The sequence below is a fragment of the Trachypithecus francoisi genome, unplaced genomic scaffold (genome assembly GCF_009764315.1).
Source record: "Trachypithecus francoisi isolate TF-2019V2 unplaced genomic scaffold, Tfra_2.0 Lachesis_group1, whole genome shotgun sequence".
In the NCBI taxonomy this organism is placed as follows: domain Eukaryota; kingdom Metazoa; phylum Chordata; class Mammalia; order Primates; family Cercopithecidae; genus Trachypithecus; species Trachypithecus francoisi.
In genome coordinates this window covers 156,746,965-156,767,212 of record NW_022681454.1, presented here as the reverse complement: position 1 = coordinate 156,767,212, position 20,248 = coordinate 156,746,965, and the positions used below count along the sequence as shown (strand labels likewise).

Genomic DNA, 20,248 nt, shown 5'->3' with positions numbered 1-20,248 from the left:
TATGGCATAAGCCTGTTGACAAAAATTAAATCTATTTCTAATTTTACACAGAATGCCTTATAAATGCTTTTGAAAGAGTATGTGACAAGTCTTTGAAAAATACTTGATTATAAATCTAAGTGCCTTGAAATGATTCCCCAAAATAATAGTGGAAGTAGAGATTAGAAAGTATTTGTTAAACAAACCAGTAAGCACAATATGAAACTGAGTACCTTTTAGATTGTTAGCATGTCTTATCTAAATACTAAATTAGTTTTACCTTCAGTAGCAAGCCATTGAACATCTTTTCCTTCTTCAGTAACACAATAGTAATCAGCTACAGTGATATTTATGTTATCTTTTTAAATTCACTGAAACCCTGCAAGGAAGTAGAATTACCTGTATTTTAAAACTTGAGAAACCTTGCTAAAAAGTCACAAAGCTGAAATTGATGAGATTACAACCCAGGTTCATTTCCCTTCTACCTCCCTGTACCTTCCCCGCTGATTAAGGGAGGACAGTCTCAGATTTGTATTCTTACCTTTGCCCTTTAATCCTAATAATTGCTAGGTCTCTTGATAACTAGTGAAATCTGTTTCCTTCTCATATATCAGTGGGTAGGAAATTTTTACTGATTCCTTTTTAAAAGATTATATTACTGTCTTGTTTGGTAGGATATGATGATTTTCTAGAGGACTATTATATTGATGGAGTGTTGTTCCCCACCCCCTCAGTTCTCATGACATATTTCAAGGTAACTTATGATACAGTAATACATACAGTGATTGAAATGATCAGTTTACCTAATAGATTAGAATACTCTATCTGTATTTTCTTCATTTTTGTTAATGGGAATTGAAAAAAGCACAAAGTGATTGATAAAAGACAATGTTGAATAGTTGTAAAGGTTCATTTCCTCATTTCCTTTCTCCTTTGGCAGTTTAGCCCAAAGCTGGCTTACCTGGAGAGGCATTATTTAAAGGCTGTTCCCAGGTGGCAGCATGCAAATCTTGGCCCTTCACAGGCACAGCCTGCCAGCATTGTTCCTAGTCCTGGAGATTCCTTGATGTAGTTATTGTTACTTAGAGAAACTGGGATTTACCTAGTCCCCTCCTAGGTAACAGAAAAACTGGGAGTTACCTAGCCCCCTCTAGATAACTTATAAGTTTGTGACATGGTGTGTGTGTGTGGAGAGGGGGAGGAGAGTACAGCTCATTCTCCCTTTTGCAGTATTGGCTGTGCATGTCCAGCCTGCTGGCTCAAACAGGCCTTCTACGCCACTGAAACTTTTGCCATGGTGCACACAGAACATTTAAGCCCATCCTATGCTGGGATGGAATTTGGGGAACTGCATGCACTCTATGTCTTCTCTGCTTGTCAGTTACTTTTCCCAGCAGACCCTACATTATAGCTGTACCATGTTGTTGTTATGGTGTATATTAACCTCTGTGTGTGATAGGAATCGTTGGAGATCTTGTAGCAAAAATATGATGCCTTTGAGTAAAAAATGGTGTGTATTATCAGCTAGAGCCAAGTGAAAGGATACCTAAGGAACCACTTCTCAATGACAGGGCAAGTATAAAGCATCAGTTGGATTAAATTTGTATATGAACACCTACAGAATATATACCATTTTTAAAGATATAAAGAAAGCTGCTTACCCACCTCATAGTAAAGGTCTCAGCTGCTACTTTTCCAAATTCAATTTCTTATACTCTCCTTACAATCTTTTACTTCCTTTGCTTTTGTCTTAAATCAGGTAGTATGGAAGTTACAAAATCCCCTCAGTTGGGTGGAATGACCGAGAAGGAATATGGAGCTGTATGAGGAGAAGTGGGCTAGCCTGAGCTTTGCTGTGTCCCAAGTTACTCTTTACAGTTTAGCTCTTAGGTATTAATCAATCTAAACTCTACACTCAGAAGCTAATGGTGATTTAAAATATTGTTAAATTCCTATTTTCTACTATGGATTAGCTAAATTGCTTATGTGAACTTGGTCAAATTTTCCTGTAACATACCTATTAGTATTGGCTCATGTCACATACTGTCTATTGTATGGCTTCCTGTTATCTACTGCCTGTGATGTTATGTTACTTAAGACTTTATAATGATTTCATTATAGTTGTGGCTCGTAAACACTTCAGAACCTAGGAACAGTCAACTAAAATATTATGCTTTGCTTTTGTCCAAGAATTTTGAATGTCACTTATATTTTAGTTCAAACCATACTGCACAGACCTGAAGTTTGCAAGGAATTTTTCCATTGAAATCGTTTTTCACACTTAGGAAATGGATTCGTGCTATCTAGGAAACAAATCCCTGGGAAACAGTCTATGTACCAGATTGAACACTGATTATTTTACCTTATATTAATGGATACACAGGAAACTTAAAAGGTATTTTTTAATCTCTGCCCAAACGAAGAATTGGGTTTGCCTATATTTGAGGGAATTAAACTTGTGAATTGTTTTTAAGACAATTTTAAGTGAAAATAAGACTACAATAATATATGTCAGGTAGGCCAGTAAGAGTGGTGCTGAGTACACCTCTTCCGTCCTTCACAGTTCTTACTGGAGGAGGTCTACTGGATTTATCTAAACCTTTTCAAAGCAAATGTCTTGCTATTTTCCTAAAGTTTTTTGCTTTTACACTTTTTTAAAGCTTTAAATTTGTGATGCTGTTAGTGTTATTTCATAATACATTGGCATTTTAATAGTTTTTAATGTCACTACTTCTTTTTAGAGTACACGTATCTTCAGAATGGTGGTGCCCTGATAGGTGAGCTGTTTTACGCCTTAGTGAAAAGGAATAAAAGATTCAGTGCTGTACTAAAGATCATAAAATGTGCAGAGGATGTGATAAAACAACCATGTTCAAGACAGTTGGTATAAATTGATCCAAGCTATTTAGAAAGCTATTTAGTAATTTCCATTAAAACTTTTATGCCTTAGTGTTAATTATCGTACGTTCAGCTTCAATACTTCCCCTCCTTACAAATCAATTTTTAGGAAATCTGAAGTATAGAGATTTATGTATACGATGTTTCTCATGGCATCATGTATATGTTGAACAAATTGTAAGCTGCCTAAATGTCCTACAAAAAGAAAGAAGTTAAATAAGTTGTTCTGAATCTGTAAAGAGGTGTTTTATAATTGGTAAAATTATACTTACAAAGAATATAACATGGAACAACTTTAGGTTTTTAAAAAGGGACAGTATACAAAACTACAGTATGGTCTTAAAGAAAAAACATATTAGAAAAATGACTGGAAAAATCTGTACTGGCATTGGTCATGATCTTATCTCTATAATATACATATATTATCTCGCTCTTGTCCCCCAGGCTGTAGTGTGATGGCACAATCTCAGTTCACTGCAGCCTCTGCCTCCTGGGTTGAAGCAATTCTCTTCCCTCAGCCCCCTGAGCAGCTGGGATTACAGGTGCCTGCTACCACACCCGGCTAATTTTTGTATTTTTAGTAGAGACGGGGTTTCACTATGTTGGCCAGGCTGGTCTTGAACCCCTGACCTCAGGTAATCCACCCACCTCCCTTCCTAAAGTTCTGGGATTACAGGCGTTAGCCACACCACACCCAGCCAGAAAATATATTTTTTAATTCATGTATTTTGAGAAGAAAATACAGTTTGAAATCAAGAGGTTTCCTTTCATTATTCTTAAAGCGTTTTCAGAAGTAAAATATATGGTTCTGCTAAAAGCAGTTCTTTTAGTTAAATGTTAAAGGCTGCACCATCTTTGTGTTTTTTAAACGTAAATAACTTCTACTTTATTATTGTTAAATTAGAAAAAGCCTTTAATTTTACAAAATTCCTGACACTATGGAAACAGCAAAAGTGATTTAACACCTATTGAAGTCAGAAGCTTGCTTTTATATTTCCCATCTGATGATTCCAAATGTATACATATGTTATTTCTCAAAAGTTACCAGTTATAATCCTTTTCTTTGTACCTTACAACTTAAATGAACAATAATTTAAAAAAACATAATTTGCGTCTAGTTGGTACCACCAAAATGACTTGAATTTGCTGAGAAACAAACTTGTTACTGTTGTTTTTACATTCATAGAAGGGAAATCTGGAATGAGCGAGTGCGTTTTAATCAATACATGAAGACTGAGTATGTAAAAATTGACATAAATATAAATAAAAAATTATTTTATTGCCCTAACATTGACAAAATTACCTTGTTCTAGCAATTGTCAGTGGGATTTTTAAAAGAAAACACTGCTAACTTTTCAAATAGTTATTTTACATGTTAAAAGAGGACTTTGTGTTTCTATTACAGATATTTGAGATATTCGGACCTGTTGCACATCCATTTTATGTGTTACGGTTTAATTCTTCAGATCACATTGAGAGTAAAGGTATTAAAATAAAGGAGACTATGTATTTTGCTCCATCAATGAAAGATTTCACCCAATATATATTCACAGAAAAACTTAAACAGTAAGTACTTTACTGCCATGTTGTTCTTCACTTATGTAACTTATATTTTAAGAATAATTCTCAGTGATGTAATTTCTTATATTGTGTCTCTCTTGCAAAGAGTTCATTTATCTTCCTAACAATATCTTCGAAGCCTACAATTTATTTTCAGATTTTGTACGTAGAACTCATATCTTTTGCAAAAACTGAAATGATCAGCCATTAAGAGCACATTTGAGCCTTGTATGCTATCTGATTCTAGTTCAGTGTTTTTTCCGTTATATACTTTTTTTAATGTACTTGCTATTTTAATATTAGTACTAATATTATTATCATTTCTTAATAACTTTTTTTTCAGTTAAGTAAAATTCTCTTTGGATTCTATTTAGAGACCTTGCTCTTCAATAAAACTTAATTTTCAAGAGGAAAAAAAAATGAGTATATCTCTTTATTTTGCTTATAAATTGTAAGTTTGTAGAGAGACAACTAACACATGTCCCTGAAGAATTGTGTAGAAAGCCATGGTGTATGGAGTTGACCTAACTAACAAACCAGTGCTCTCCATTTTCTCTGCAAATAATGCTAAGTGATTTCTGTGGCATGTGACCAGCAATTTTTGTATATTTTTGCTCCCATTGGTTGAATATTTTTCAAATGTTAGCTGGTGCCAGCTGTTAGTCGTAGAGCTGTTTGTATCAGTTGAACTTCTTGTTATAATTATGTTATTTAATTTTTTATATCATCAAATAGCATATGAATTTAAGTAGAGTAGATTTTTTTAAATAAAAATAACTTGAATGCTTTCAAATGATGTAATGAATATGAGCCACCAAAAATATTTTCAGATTGGGAGTGGAAGAAAAGACTGCCAAAGATTGGGGGAAGGTTAAATCCAGAAAGACTTTGCACTCAGTTTGACACAGAAGTTCCTTTTAGTTCTAGCACTTCTTTTATTGGAAACTTAAAACCTAGGCGATAGATTTTTATAGATGCTGTTTTTGCAGGAAAACAAAGGAGCTTTGGTCACTGAGTAACTTTGGTATTATGTCAAAGGTACCAGCCCCAGTTGCATGGCATAAGAAGCTTACTTATGCCACTTACATATTAAATAAAGTCTCAGGTCACCAAATTTCATTTATTTCAGAGATGAAAATTTTGGTCCTGGTAATTGATTTAACTCATGTTTAAGAATCTACATAAAGATCTGGAGGAATATTTTGCCTAAGTTATTCTTCAGATTGCATAAGGTTATTTTCCTAAGTAACACTGACAAGAAAGATGAATTAAATAGACACAAAGCCTTCAAGATATTAATATGTTCTAAAATGCTTTAAATATTTAGCATTTCATCCTGTTTTGAATATAAAGATACTGCTGTGGATATGCCATATATGCAGCTTTTTAACGAATAGAGTATTTTAGCTTAAAACAGATAAACTTGAAGAGGTTTTCTGAAGATGGTTTTTAAATAGATTTTAAATAATAGATTCGGTCTTTGGTTTTGATTTGCAGTTCTTCTATTAAGAAGTAGTAGTAAATCAATGAATTGGGAAATTAGGCCTATATTTCAGAAACCTCCCTCCCCCAGGAAAACTGTTGTATTCTAGACTGCATTTTGGCATCTGTCATGGGAACTCGGTGCAGTACTTTGTCTTTGAGGTAGAGAAGTTCAGCTCCTTTCAAGCTTACTGTTCTCTGATGAGGTTATTTTGATCTTAGTTTCTCATGTACTTACTGTCTTGTTAAAAGTGCCTTTTGAAATGTTGCTTGATCTTTCCTTTAGTAGATTTTGATTTTTTGTAAGAGACGCAGTAGTTGAGGAATTTTTCCCATTTATGTCTGTGATTCCAGGCTAACAGCAGTCCAGATCATGAGATGTCATGCATGCAGAAAGGAATACCAAGAGCTGTATTTAAGGCTCATGTGTGAAATGACAATCGAGGAAATGCTTTTTTTCTTTTAAGTGATGGAAAAGTTATTGATAATGGCTCATATATAATGTCAAAGTTGTGAATCAAAAATTTAAAGCAACTTAACAACTTTCATGTTGTGCCAGCAAACTGACATCTGTACATTGATTTTAACGGCCTTAATTCCTGGGAATCTTATTTTTGAGATCTAGTTTAAAACAATAAGGACATCTAGTCCTAATACTTTGTAATATTTTACTTTGTGATATTTTAACATAATGGAATAACAAAATAGTACCCGAAACTATGAAATTAACAAAATTAAAAAGATAAAAAATAAGCTTTCTCAAATTATACTGCTCATAATAGATGTCTGTACTTCTGTTGGTTGTAAAGTGTAAAACTCTCCACCAAAAATTGTTGATTTTCAGCTGCAATTACACATTTCACACATGCCAGTTGTTATATTGTCCTTCAGAATCTTTAAAGCAACTCCTCTTCCTCTTCCTCAAACTATTCATAGTTAGCCTTTATTTGACCCTCTCTGCTTTGAGAATCAGTGTTGGAATAAGCCTTGGTTACTCATAGAGGATTACTGACATTCCTCAGGTAAACTGAGGAGAAAATAATTCATATTGATATCTCTGCCATTAAACCTGTAAAATCTTTGAAAAGGGAATGGCTCATAGTCATTTTTGTGTACTTCGCACATGGAACAACTTCCGATCTACGGTTGGCGTGAAATAAGCATTTTTTTTAAAACTGAGTTTTGTGAAAACTGCAAATATCATGAAAACAAAAATCAAAAGCACTGTCCATCTGCTTTCCACTGCACACCGTAGCCTTGGCTTCTCATTCCAATTCCCTAATCCTAATATTTATATTTGCCCAACTTTTGTGTTTTTCTTAGGAGCTTCCCACATCTTTTGAAATAAAGTAAAAGACATATAAGTGTATTGCAAAATTAAAGGTTGAACTCATGTCCTTTATTGTTTTCTGTACTTTTAAGTTATAAGCACTTAACAGAATTGTGATAAATACTTTTTTGACTCCCATCCCCACCCCACCCAGGGATAAGGGATCAGATGCATCGTGGAAGAATGATCAGGAACCACCACCAGAGGTAAGTATAAGTCTTTTTATGCAACATTTTATAAAGTAGGGCAGGACTTAGTCTTATAAATTTTATCATTCTTGCTGTTAGGGAAGTCATTAATACTGGCTAGCAGCCATACTACCTTCTCCTGTCCTAGCCCATGTATTCTCTCACCCTCCTAGATGACTATTTTATACCTTTCAATGAAAGGTTTTGATTGATCATTTAGGAAAAAAACTTTTTTCGGTTACATTTAGTTGTATTTTAATAATTATCACCTTATCATTTACAATGTAATTTGCTATTTTTGTTAACTTTGTTGATGTGTGATAAAGGCAGGCTGTCATTATTTTTAAAAAATTTAATTCAGTTTAGTAAATACACCCACTGTATGGGACATGAAGACATGGTGCTTTTAGTAGTAGTAAGCAGCCCTTTTAGAAGTACAAGATCATTGGAAGCACAAGATCATTGGAAGGTACCTAACTCTCTACTTTTTAACGATATAACTACCTTTCTAAAAAGGGACCTTGATTTTCTTTTTGTGTCTACATCAGCAAAACAATAGTTTTATGCCCCAAGGTGACTTGATAATCTAGTCTTCCTAGAAATGTGTAGTAAATTTAGGAATAATATGTAAATGAGTTAATGATTTAATAGGATTACTTGGTTAACATTCCATGAAAGTGTTTAAGCAGATTATCTTGAGGGTTTTTTTTGAATTACAACAATGAATATATTCATTTCTTAAAAATAGTATGTATTTATACAGTATAAAATAAAAATGTATATAATTATTTTTATAAGTAAAAATTATACAGGAGAGTTTTTAAAACTTTCTTGGCAGTTCTTATGAAGTTTTCTCAGTATTACAGTTTGGTTTTTTCTTTTAACGAATATAGACATGGGGGTCTCACTATACCCAGGCTGGTCTCAAGCTCTTGGCCTCAAGTGATCCTCCTGCCCTCAAGCGATCTTCCTGCCTCCGCCCCCCAAAGTGCTGGGATTACAGGCATGAGCCACCTTGCCCAGCCAGTATTACAGATTTTTGATAGTTAGAGATTTAACCTTGGTCATTTTAGATGTTTAAAGCAATGCTAAATCATGATCTGTGTTAGTTTCTAATTTTACTGAGGTATGAATCAGGTTTATGCCCACTTAGAGGGTTTTGTACAGGTAATAATCACTTAACCAGTGAATGATCCTTGCTTAGTATCTGAATTAAAATGGAATTATGTTTTCTAAGTCTGTGTATTTATGTGATTTCAATTAAGGCTCTGAATATTCACTTAATGTTCTGAATTAAGTTTAGAGCATCTAGAGCATCTTATTACCGGAATTACATGTTTTAAAATGTTTAGAGATTCATAAACATCTCAAAACATATTTCTTGTAAAATCCAGATATTCTTTTTTTCTTTTTTTGGGTGGGGGTTGGAGTTTTGCTCTTTTTGCCCAGGCTGGAGTGCAGTGGCACAATCTCGGCTCACTGCAACCTCCGCCTCCGGATTTAAGCTGTTCTCCTGCCTCAGCCTCCCTTGTAGCTGGGATTACAGGCACATGCCACCACGCCCAGCTAATTTTGTATTTTTATTAGAGACGAGGTTTCACAATGTTGGTCCAGGCTAGTCTTGAACTCCTGACCTCCAGTAATCCACCCCTCTCTGCCTCCCAAAGTGCTGAGATTATAGGCATGAGCCACCGCACCCGACCAAAATCCAGATATTCTAATGAATCCCTGTTGTTTCTGACCTAACCATTGAAGTTACCAATTACAGCAATGTGAGTTATTCGTAAAATTGGTTTGACTAGGTTAATTGCCAAATTACATCTCACCTAGTTCATGGTGTTCGTTTTTTCCAAGTAGCTAGAACTGGATCATTAAGTATGTTGGCATTTAATTATGTAATATTTGTTGATGAAACTTTGTAGTATAGAATTATTGCCTGGTGTTGATCATATATTGAAATTAGAAATTTGTGAGGTTTAAACTTAAAAAGAGAAAAAAGAGAAACATCATGTGATGTGAAAATAGAAAGCTTACATAAAGGAAAATAAGAGAAATTATGTGCTATGAAATATTGGACTGTGTAAATAAACTAAAAATTACCTAGGGTTGTATCATATTCATCTTCATAGCCATTTTTAATATGCCACCATATACTTTATGGTTGAATAAATGTATTTAACGAATGGAAATATGAATTAATTTGCATATAAGAGACGTGAATTTTTCTCTGATTTTAGGAGTGATAGCAAAATACTACCAAAGTAATCTCTGGGAAATAAACTATTCCCAATTAAAATCCTTAGTTCCTCCCTCCTGCTCTTAAGATGATGTTCAATTATTTAAAATGGCACAATAAGGTTCCTTATTAGCTTCTCCAATTTTATCTTTTCTGGTTTTGCTGTGTAAGAAGAAGCAGCTTTCACTTTACCTTTCAGAGCCATTTTTCTTTTTTGTGTATACTATGTTCTGTCATGCCTCTGTGTGTATTGTTTCCATTCCCTGAAAATTCTCTTTATTTTCATAGCTAACTCATTCAGGTATTTCTATTGGGTTATCCATATCAAGAAGCCTTCCTTTTCCTTTTTTCTCTTTTTCCAGCACTATAATAACATAGCATTAAGTCGTAGCACTCGTTCATTGTACATTTAATCTGTTTTCTCAGAAAAAGGAGTCTTCTATCTCATCTCCATACTTTCTAGTGTCTGTCAGATACCAGATTTAACCTGAGTTTTAAAATCTTATCCCATTAAGCTCAGTAATAAGAAATAGTGCATTAGAAGGCATACAATTTTTTCATGTTTTCAAATTAGATTTCAGAATCTGAAGTGTATGGATTCCTGTTGATGGAGGATTTGATCTAGAATGTATTCCAGTGAAGCCATACTGAAAATTACATACAAAGACTTTCATATACATTTTATTTCTTCTTTTTAAATGTGTATCCACCCATACATAGTGGGCCTGCTTTCATATATTTTTTGTATGGAATATAATAAAAGTTTTCTGGCGTTAATAGAATAATAAAATGCCTGAACTGTAGATACCATAGCAGTCAAAGGTAAATAGCTCATAAATCTTGGTTTCCTTGGTGGATTATAAGAATGAATCCTAATTCATAGTTGCATGTGAGTTTTACCACCTTTACTTTTTAAATAATTTCCTGTTAGGAGTTGGATCATTCATGTATCTGCTTATAAAAGCCTTTGCCATGTTGGTCAGGTTGGCGTGCATCTGTAACCCCAGCTACTCAGGAGACTGAGGCAGGAGAATCGCTTGAACTTGGGAGGCAGAGGTTGCAGTGAGCTGAGATCGTGCCACTGTACCAAAAAAACAGCGTCTTTGCCTATGGTCCTGTCTAAATAGCTTCCTCATGATTTGTATACCCGTATTTTCCCTCATTTATTTATAGCTCTTGCTATATACTTAAAATTATATTTAAAAAATAAGATGGTAAACCTGTAAAGAATGAACCTGTGAAATGTTTAGAACAGTGCTTGGATGTGTATTTTGAATGAATGAATTATGGAACATTGTCTTCCATTTTTTATTGGCTCTGATAATGTATATAATTTGCTTAGTCCTTGATACTGTTACCTTTGGCACTCTTTTGCATCTGATACTATGATGAATCTTAAGTCTAAACTGGAAGTCAGACTCATATCTGAAGGTTGATTACTGATCTGTGTTAATTAAAGAGTAATTAAGCATTTATCAAAAAGTACTTTATTTTTCTACCATGTCTAATTCAGGTATAGAAAATATTAAGGATCAAAAAGGCAACTTTTTTTAGTCAGTGATTAATAATAGGCTTATTTTCTTCACCTCCAAGTATGTACTATTGAATTGGCAAATCCATGTAATATAAACCTATTATATACTTTTCTCTGCAAGGCCTTAGATTTCAGTGATGATGAAAAAGAAAAAGAAGCCAAACAGAGGAAAAAATCTCAGATTCAAGGCCGGAAAAAACTCAAATCTGAATTTAATGAGCCAGGTGAGTGAATACGATATATATAGTCATTTTTTATCTTCATTTACATCTATATAAGTTTATCAATAATAAAGCCAAGGGAAACATCTGGGTTTTCTCTGTTTACCTCCTAGCATCCTGCTAACATTTAGAGCCGTTACATAGCAGGAGGTGTGGTAGTTTTATGAACTTAAGCAGTAAAAATGGCTTCCTGGGGCAACAGACAGACTAAACATTGTTACTTGTGCTTGTCAGCACTTTTTTCTTAAGATACCTATTTGCTTCCGTGATCAAGTACTTGATGAACCCCTAAATCACAGTATCTTATTTATAAACATGCATTCCCTTTACCTTTTTTAAAAAGTTAAACTTTCTGAGATAACCGTAGATTCACATACAGTTGTAAAAATAATAGGAGAGGTGCTGTATGCCCTTTATTCAGTTTCCCCCAGTTGCAACATCTTGCATAACTATATATGGAACACTGTCCCAGCCAGGATATTGACAGGATACAATGAAGCTATACAACATTTCCATCACCAGAGAGCTACCCAGTTGCCTTTTTATAGTCACAGCCATGTCCTTACCTCTCAGCCTCTCCTTCACTCATGGCAACCGTTAATCTGTTCTCCATTTTCATATATTTTGTCATATCCAGAAAATTATATAAGTGAAGTTATACAATATAGTATGATTAGGGAAAGGCTTTTGCCACTGAGCATAATATCTGTGTGTCTGCTGGAAACCATCATTTCTCAGCAAACTATCACAAAAACAGAAAACCAAATACCGCATGTTCTCACTCATAGTGAGAACAATGAGTGGGAATGGAACAATGAGATCACTTGGACACAGGAAGGGGAACATCACACACCAGGGCCTATTGTGGGGAGGGGACCAGGGGAGGGATAGCATTAGGAGACGTACCTAATGTAAATGAGGAGTTAATGGGTGTGCAGCACACCAACATGGCACATGTATACATATGTAACAAACCTGCACGTTATGCACATGTACCCTAGAACTTAAAGTATAATAATAAAAAAAAATTTTTAAAAAATATCTGTGCATCCACCCACATTACTGCATGTATCAATAGGTTTGTTCATCTTCATTACAGAGTAACGTTTCATGGCATGAATTTACCAGATTACCTAACCATTCATCCACTGAAGGACATCTAGGTTGTTTCCGTTTTGGGGTTATTAGGAATAAAGCAGCTATAAATATTTATGTACTTTTTTTTTTGTGAAAACAGATTTTTATTTTTCTGGAATAAATGCCCAAGAGTACAATAGCTTGGTTGTATAATGGTTGCATTGTATGTTTAGTTTCCTAAGAAATTGCCGTACTGTTTTTCAGCATGGCTATACCATTTTACATTTTTATCATCAATGGATGAGTGACACTTTCTTTGCATTTTCTCCAGCATTTGGTGTTATCACTCTTTTTAATTTTGGGCATTCTGCTAGGTTTGTAGTGCAAATATAATTGTGGTTTTAATTTTCATTTTCCTAATGGCTCATGGCATTGAACATCTTTCCATGTGCTCATTTACTGTCTCTATCTTCAGTGATATGTCAGTTCATTATCTTTTGCCACTTTTAAATTGTATTTCTGAATTTTTCCTGTTGAGTTAACGAGAATTTAAAAATGTATATTTTAGATGCTCGCTTTCTGTCAGATATGTGGTTTGTTCATGATTTGTCTAGTCTGTAGTCTTTTCCCTCTTTTAAGAGGGCCTTTTGCAAGACCAAAGTTTTTAGTTTTGAGGAAAACTATCAATTTTGTTTATGGAATCTGATAACTTCTTGCTTAGCTTTAGATCCTAATGATTTTCTTCTGTTTTTTTCCCTAAAAGTTTTATAGTCTTCTGTTTTAAATTGTACACTTGTGATTCATTTTAAATTAAATTTTGTATGGAATGTGAGGTTAGTCTTGAAATTGCGTAGAGTGATAACTCCTACTTTATTTTTCTTTTTCAAAATTATAATCGGTATTCTAGGTCCTTTACCTTTCAGTGTAAATTTTGGAATCTTATCTACATCAACAAATGTCTTGCTGAGGGTTTTTTTTTTTCTTTTTCTTTTTATTGGTCTGTTTTTTGAGATCTTCTTGCTCTGTTGCACAGGCTAGAATGCAGTGGTACAATCCTAGCTCACTGTAACCTTGAACTTCTGAGCTTTTTTTCTTTCATTCTCCTGACAGTATCTTTCATGGAGCAGAAATGTTTAAGTTAATGAAATTCAGCATATTGATCATTTCTTTCATGGATCATGCCTTTGATGTCCTATCTAAAAAGTCATTATCTAAAAAGTCATTAGTGGCCGAGCACAGTGGCTCATAATTCCGCATTTTACATTGAGGTCTGTGATCCATTTTGAATTAATTCTTGTGAACGGTGTAAGATTATTGTCTATATTTATTTATTTATTTTTGCCTATGGATGTCCAGGTTTTCCAGCCCCATTTGTTAAAAACGCTACTTTTGCTCTGTTGTATTGCCTTTGCTCCTTTGTTAAATATCAGTTTATTATGTTTATGGGGGTCTATTTTTGTACCTTCTGTTTTGTCCCATTGATTTATTTGTCTGTTGTTTCACCAGTACCACACTGCTGTGATTACTTAAACTTTTTAATATGTCTTGAAGTTGGGTAGTTTCCGTCCTTTGTTCTTCTCCTTCAATATTGTTCCATTGAGTTTTTTATTTTGGTTATTGTAATGTTCAGTTCTAAAATTTCAATTTATTCTTTATTTTATATCCTTTTTTTGCTAAAACTTTGTAATTTTGATTTTTTAGAGTGTTCATAATATCTTGTTGAAGCATTTTTATGACTGCTTTTAATACCTTTCATAATTGTAGCATCTTTGTGACACCCTTGGTTAATTTTTTTTTTCATTGAATTTTAAATCTTCCTGGTTCTTTTTGTGATGAGCAGTTTTCTTTTATTGAAACTTGGGATATTGAGTATTATATTACAAGACCATGGAGCTTATGTAAATCTTCTGATTTAGCTGGGTTTGTTGTAATTGTTTCTTTGTCTTTTTAAAAATGCTTCTCTGGCAGCAAAAAGAATGGGGTAGATTGAAGTCTAGGTATTCCTCTTAGCCTCTGTTGACACCTTTGGCCAAGGGGTGCCTTGTTACTGCTGGATGAGGGTAGAAGTTCTGACACCCCACGAGGTATTTTCTTATGCCTGGTAGGGACAGGAGTACTTTGTCACTCCTCCCCATATGGCATGCACTGACACCAGTGGGGGATGGCCTTGTTATCACTGGATGGGGACAAAAACCCTAACTCTACTCAGTCTTCTCTGACATTGTCACAGTGTAAAAGAAGGAAGAACACTGTGTTGCTGCCAGTGGAGGTGGAAGTTCAGGTTCCCCATGTGATGTTCATTGTCACTGCGGGGAGGCTTGTTACTGGCACCCTGTTCAGCCTGTTCCTGATGCTACTGCGGTGGAAGGGTTGGAGTACCTCATTACTGCCTGTCAAGGATAGAAGTCTAGGATCCATACTCAGCCTTTGAGAGTGTGTAGAGATGGTGCCACATTTTCTTCTGTGGTGTTTGGCTGGAGTAGAATGGTTATCGTCTAAGTGTTTTCTGACTTGCTCGATTATCTTTCTTTGGCATTAAGTTTTGTCTTTTCAGTTCATTTAAAATTTACCATTTTATGTTTTACACTTTTTTTAACTGCCATAAGATATACTGGATAAAAAAAAAAAAAAAAAAAAAAAAAAAGATATACTGGATAATAAAGAAAATTCGTAATTGAAATTTCAAACAGTGCTTTTTGATATATTAAACTTACTTTTGTTGTTTTGTTTACCCTCCCCTCACTCAAAGGTGAAGATTTTGCTGAAGTACATCAGAATTGGAATGCTCACTCTACTTCAGAGCATGCAAAAGGATATCGTAACAGAGAATTCACACGAGGATTTTCCAGGGGCAGATACCCTCGATCTTGCCATGGCAGGCCTCCACCTCAGCATTTCTATAACTCAGAACATATGGTATCTCAGGAGACTTCAGGATTTCCTTCTCAGAGACAAGACAATCCCATTATGCCACAATACCCCTTTCCTCTTCCAATGTTTGATGTGCATAATTTTCCACTCCGCTCTCCACCCCCACCACCACCCCCACCTGTAAACATGAGTTGGGCTACACCAAACATGGCAGCTCATCCATTACTTAACTTACCATACTCCCTACCCCCACCCCCTCCCCCTCCACCGCTGCCTCCTCCACCCTCCTCTGGAGATAGTAATTCTCATTTTGGACCTTACTATTAGGTGACTATGCATTTCCAGAGAAATGTGGACTTTTCATATTATGTGGTAAGGATTTTTTTGTTTTTTTAAAGAGTGATTATGGAGCTAGATTTTTAGAAACACTGTAATATACTAAATGATTCCTTCTGTTGTAAGTTGATATATATATTTGTAACCTTTGTGAAATTGTATTCATATGAAAATGTCAGCTCAGATTCTTGGGGGAACATTAAATTATGTAATACTTAATTAAGATTTTGAATTCCTGCCTCTCCCTCCCAACCCCACCCAATTAAACTATGTATATAGTAATGGATATGGGACAAGTTTCATCATGGGTAAAATATATGGAGCACATTGATTTTCTTGCTGTAATATGAATATAAGATGTTGAAGTCCTTTTGAGAGTCTTTAAACTATTTTTATAAATTTATACTTTGGAAATCAATTTTAATTACAAATGTAATTTCTGAGTAAATTTAAATGACCATAATTTTTCTTTTTAAAACAGTTGAAGGGTATAGAGGAGAAAATTCTTATATATTGGTAGAAGCTCTGATTATAGCTAAAGTAAAAAAATATTTATTATGCATAGGCAAGCTTCCATTATCTGTGCAAAATATTTCCTTTATTTGGGCACTATTCAGAAGACTTTACTATTTAACCTCCTAAAAGGGATGTAAGGATTATTCACAATAAGATCTATTTAGGGATTTTGTCTTCCGTATTTGTTTTCCAGATCCTCACATGCAGACTAGGTTCAGTAAATAACAAATATTTATTGAATATCTGAATTTAGAGTTTTTAATTAAATGAGTAATGACTACTGCTTTATATTATGAAGTGTCAACGTAAGGGAAATTACAGGTTTTAGAACTAGAAGAGACCATTGAAATACTCTAGTTTTCGTTTAGTAAATAAGGAGTCTAAGTGTCCCAAAGAGGTTAAAGTAATTTAAGATCACTCAGCTAGTGAGCTGATATGGAGTTGAACCTAGTTCTTCTGGTTTTCTGATTAGCAATTTCCACTAATTAGATGTTTCCCAATCTTACATTCCTTTACACACTTAGGAAACAGTGTTTGTATGGCACATTGGAGTAATCTGGAGACCACTTAACACAAGCCCATGCAATCTGGTTGCACTGAGGCCCCACTTTTCTTTCTCATGAGCTGAGGGGACTCTTTCAGCATTCCTTGTACACAAGTTGAGAGGCTCTGCCTTGGTATACATTACCTTTATCATGTGAATAATTTCTTCATTATTTTTTTAAATATTTTTGCAACTTCTCTTCAGGAGTTACCTTCACAGGTTATAGCACAGTCTTTTTATAATTGTTAGAATATTATTAAGAGTTTATGGGATTATATCTAAAAGCACTAAAAGAAAAACCCAAATCCTTTTCCACAAGAATGGGAACAGTAACATGTTATTTTTAGTCATCAAGCTGTTATCATCATGGCATTTAAAAACCTGTCCATTTCGGCTGGGTGCAGTGGCTCGTGCCTGTAATCCCAGCACTTTGGGAGGCCGAGGTGGGTGGATCACCTGAGGTCAGGAGTTCGAGACCAGCCTGGCCAACATGGTAAAACCGCGCCTCTACTAAAAATACAAAAATCAGCCAGGTGTGGTGGCACGTGCCTGTAATCCCAGCACTCGGGAGGCTGAGACAGAAGAATTGTTTGAACCTGGGAGGCAGAGGTGTTGCAGTGAGCCGAGATCACACCATTGTACTCCAGGCTGGGTGGCAGAGCAAGACTCCATCTCAAAGTAAAAATCTGTCCATTTCTTTACCTCAAGTACAGGTATATCTCACAGATACTGTGGCCTCAGATCCAGACCACTGCGGTCAAATAAGTCACACAAAGTTTTTGGTTTCCAAATGCATATAAAAGTTATGTTTACACGCTACTGTAGTTTATTAAGTATGCAATAGCATTGTGCCTAAAAAAACCAATGTGCATATCTCAATTTAAGAATACTTTACTGCTCAAAAAATAATAATGACCCTCTGAGCCTGCAGTGAGTCATAATCTTTTAGCTGGTGGAGGGTCTGGCCTCAAGTGTTGTTGGCCGCTGACTGATCAGGGTAGTGGTTGCTAAAGGTGGCAGTTTCTCCTAATAGACAGCAGTGAAGTTCGCTATGTTAATTAGCTCTTCCTTTCACCAAAGATTTCTGTGTAGCATGTGATGCTACTTGATAGCATTTTATTCTCTGTAAAACTTTCAAATTTGGGATCAAGTCCTCTCAAACTCTGCTACTGCCTTATCAACTAAGAAGGTTACGTAGCATTCTTAGTCCTTTGTTATCATTTCAACAGTGTTCATAGCATCTTCACCATGAGTAGCTTTTACTTGAGAAACCTCATTTTTACTCATGCATAAGAAGTAACTCCTCATCTGTTCAAGTTTTTTCATGAGATTGCAGCAATTCAGTCACGTCTTTAGGTTCCACTTCTAATTCTAGTTCTCTTCCTATTTCTACCACATCTTCAGTTACTTCCTCCCATGAAGTCTTAAACACCTCAAAATTATTCATGAGGGTTGGAGTCAACTTCTTCCACACTCCTGTTAATATTGGTATTTTGACCCCCTCTCATGAATCATCAGTGTAGTTAATGACATCTTAAATGGTGAATCCTTTCCAGAAGATTTCCAGTTTACTTTGCCCAAATCCGTCAGAGGAATCACTATGACAGCTATAGCCTTACAAAAAATATGCTTATATAATAAGACTTGAAAGTCAAAACTATTCCTTGATCCATGGGCTATGGAATGGATGTGTTAGCAGGCATTAAAAAAATTCAATTCCTTGTACATCTCCATTGGAGTTCTTGGGTGACCAGGTGCATTGTTAATGATCAGCAACATTTCGAAAGAAATCTTTTACTGAATGGTGGACTTAAAATCTTTAGTAAACCATGATATTAAAAGATGTGCTGTCATCCAGGCATAGTTTTTCTATCTGTAGAGCACAGGCAGAGTAGATGTAGCAAAATTCTTAAGGACCCTAGGATTTTTGGAATTGTAAATGAGCACTGGCTTCAACTTAAAGTCACCAGCTGCAGTACCCCTAACAAGATAGCCTGTCCTTTGAAGTTTGGAAGCCAGGCATTGATTCCCGCTCTGCAGCTATGAATATCCTAGATGGCATCTTCTTTGAATATAAGGCTATTTTATGTACACCGAAAATCTGTTGTTTGGTGTTTAGTGTATCCACCTTATCTAGATCTTCTGGATAACTTGCAGCTTCATTTTGCACTTTTATGTTATGGAGATGGCTTATTTCCTTAAACCTCATGAGCCAACCTCTGCTAGCTTCCCAGTGGGAGAGAAGCTGCAGTTTTTCTCAGCTTTCATAGAACTGAAGAGAGTTAGGGCCCGCTCTGGATTAGGCTTTGGCTTAAGGGAATGTTGTAACTGGTTTGATCTTTTATCCAGACCACTTAAACTTATTCCATATTTGCTGTAAAGCTGTTTTGCTTTTTTATTCCTGTGTTCACTGGAGTAGTACTTTTAGTTTCTTTTAAGAACTTTTTCTTCGCATTCACAATTTGGCTGTTTGGCACAAGAGGCCTAGCTTTTAGTTTGCCTTAGCTTTCAACATGCTGTCCTCAGTAAGCTTAATCATTTCTAACTTTTGTTTTAAAGTGAGAGACATACAACTCTTCCTTTCACTTGAACACTTAGAGGTCATTATATGGCCAATAATTGGTTTTATTCCGGTGTTGTTGTTTCACGAAATAGGAAGGCCTGAGGAGAGAGAAAAGGAAACAGCAGATGTGTGGAGCAGTCAGAACATACACATGTATCCATTAAGTTCGCTATATTATATGGGCATAGTTTGTGGTGCCTCCAAAACAATAGTAACATCAAAGATCACTGATTGAGATCACTAAACACAAATAACAATTATGAAAAAGTTCAGAATATTGGGAGAATTACCAGAATGCGACAGTATACATGAAGTGAGCATATGCTGTTGGGAAAATGGAGTTGATATACTTGCTAGTTAGGGATTGCTACAAACCTTCGATTTGTAAAAAATGCAATGTATATGAAGTATAGTACAATGAAGTACAATAAAACAGTATATGCCTATAGTATTATCTGACAGCGGATATTTACTATCTACAGAAACATCTGAATTGTACCATTTGATCTTTGCTTTAAATTAGGTTGATATAACCACTTAGGTCCAATTGCCTTTCTTTCTATACAAATCGGCCCTCTATGTCTGTGAGTTCTGCATCTGTGGGTTCAACCAATTGTGAATCAAAAATATATAGAAAAAAATAAAATGTATGGTTGCAACTGTACTGAACATGGTAGATTTTTTTTTCTTGTGATTATTCCCTAAACAATAGAGTATAACTATTTATATAAAGTTTTTACATTGTATTAGGCATTATAAAATAATCTAGAGAAATTGTTTAAACTATTGGGAAATGATTAAGTCATGAGGGCTTTGCACTTAAGTATGGATTAGTGCCTTATAAAAGGCACTTATGCACTAAGGTATGGATTCGTGCCTTATAAAAAGGGCTGGAAGGAACTGGCTTAGATCC

The 20,248-nt window shown here is 35.0% G+C and overlaps 1 protein-coding gene across 2 annotated transcripts in view; it reads left to right on the top strand.

Annotated features, from left to right (window-relative positions):
• NAF1 (nuclear assembly factor 1 ribonucleoprotein) overlaps positions 1-20,004 on the top strand; it is a 40,868-nt gene extending 20,864 nt beyond the window's left edge. Inside the window, exons 5-8 of one of the 2 annotated variants that reach the window (XM_033215582.1) lie at positions 4,283-4,443; positions 7,404-7,455; positions 11,329-11,431; positions 15,255-20,004. In XM_033215582.1, coding sequence (XP_033071473.1) covers positions 4,283-4,443; positions 7,404-7,455; positions 11,329-11,431; positions 15,255-15,703 — 765 coding nt within the window. In that variant the 3' untranslated portion in view covers positions 15,704-20,004. Of the gene's footprint in view, positions 1-4,282; positions 4,444-7,403; positions 7,456-11,328; positions 11,436-15,254 lie in introns of both variants that reach the window. The other variant, XM_033215583.1, reaches the window with a different exon arrangement.
• Positions 20,005-20,248: the final 244 nt, after the last annotated feature.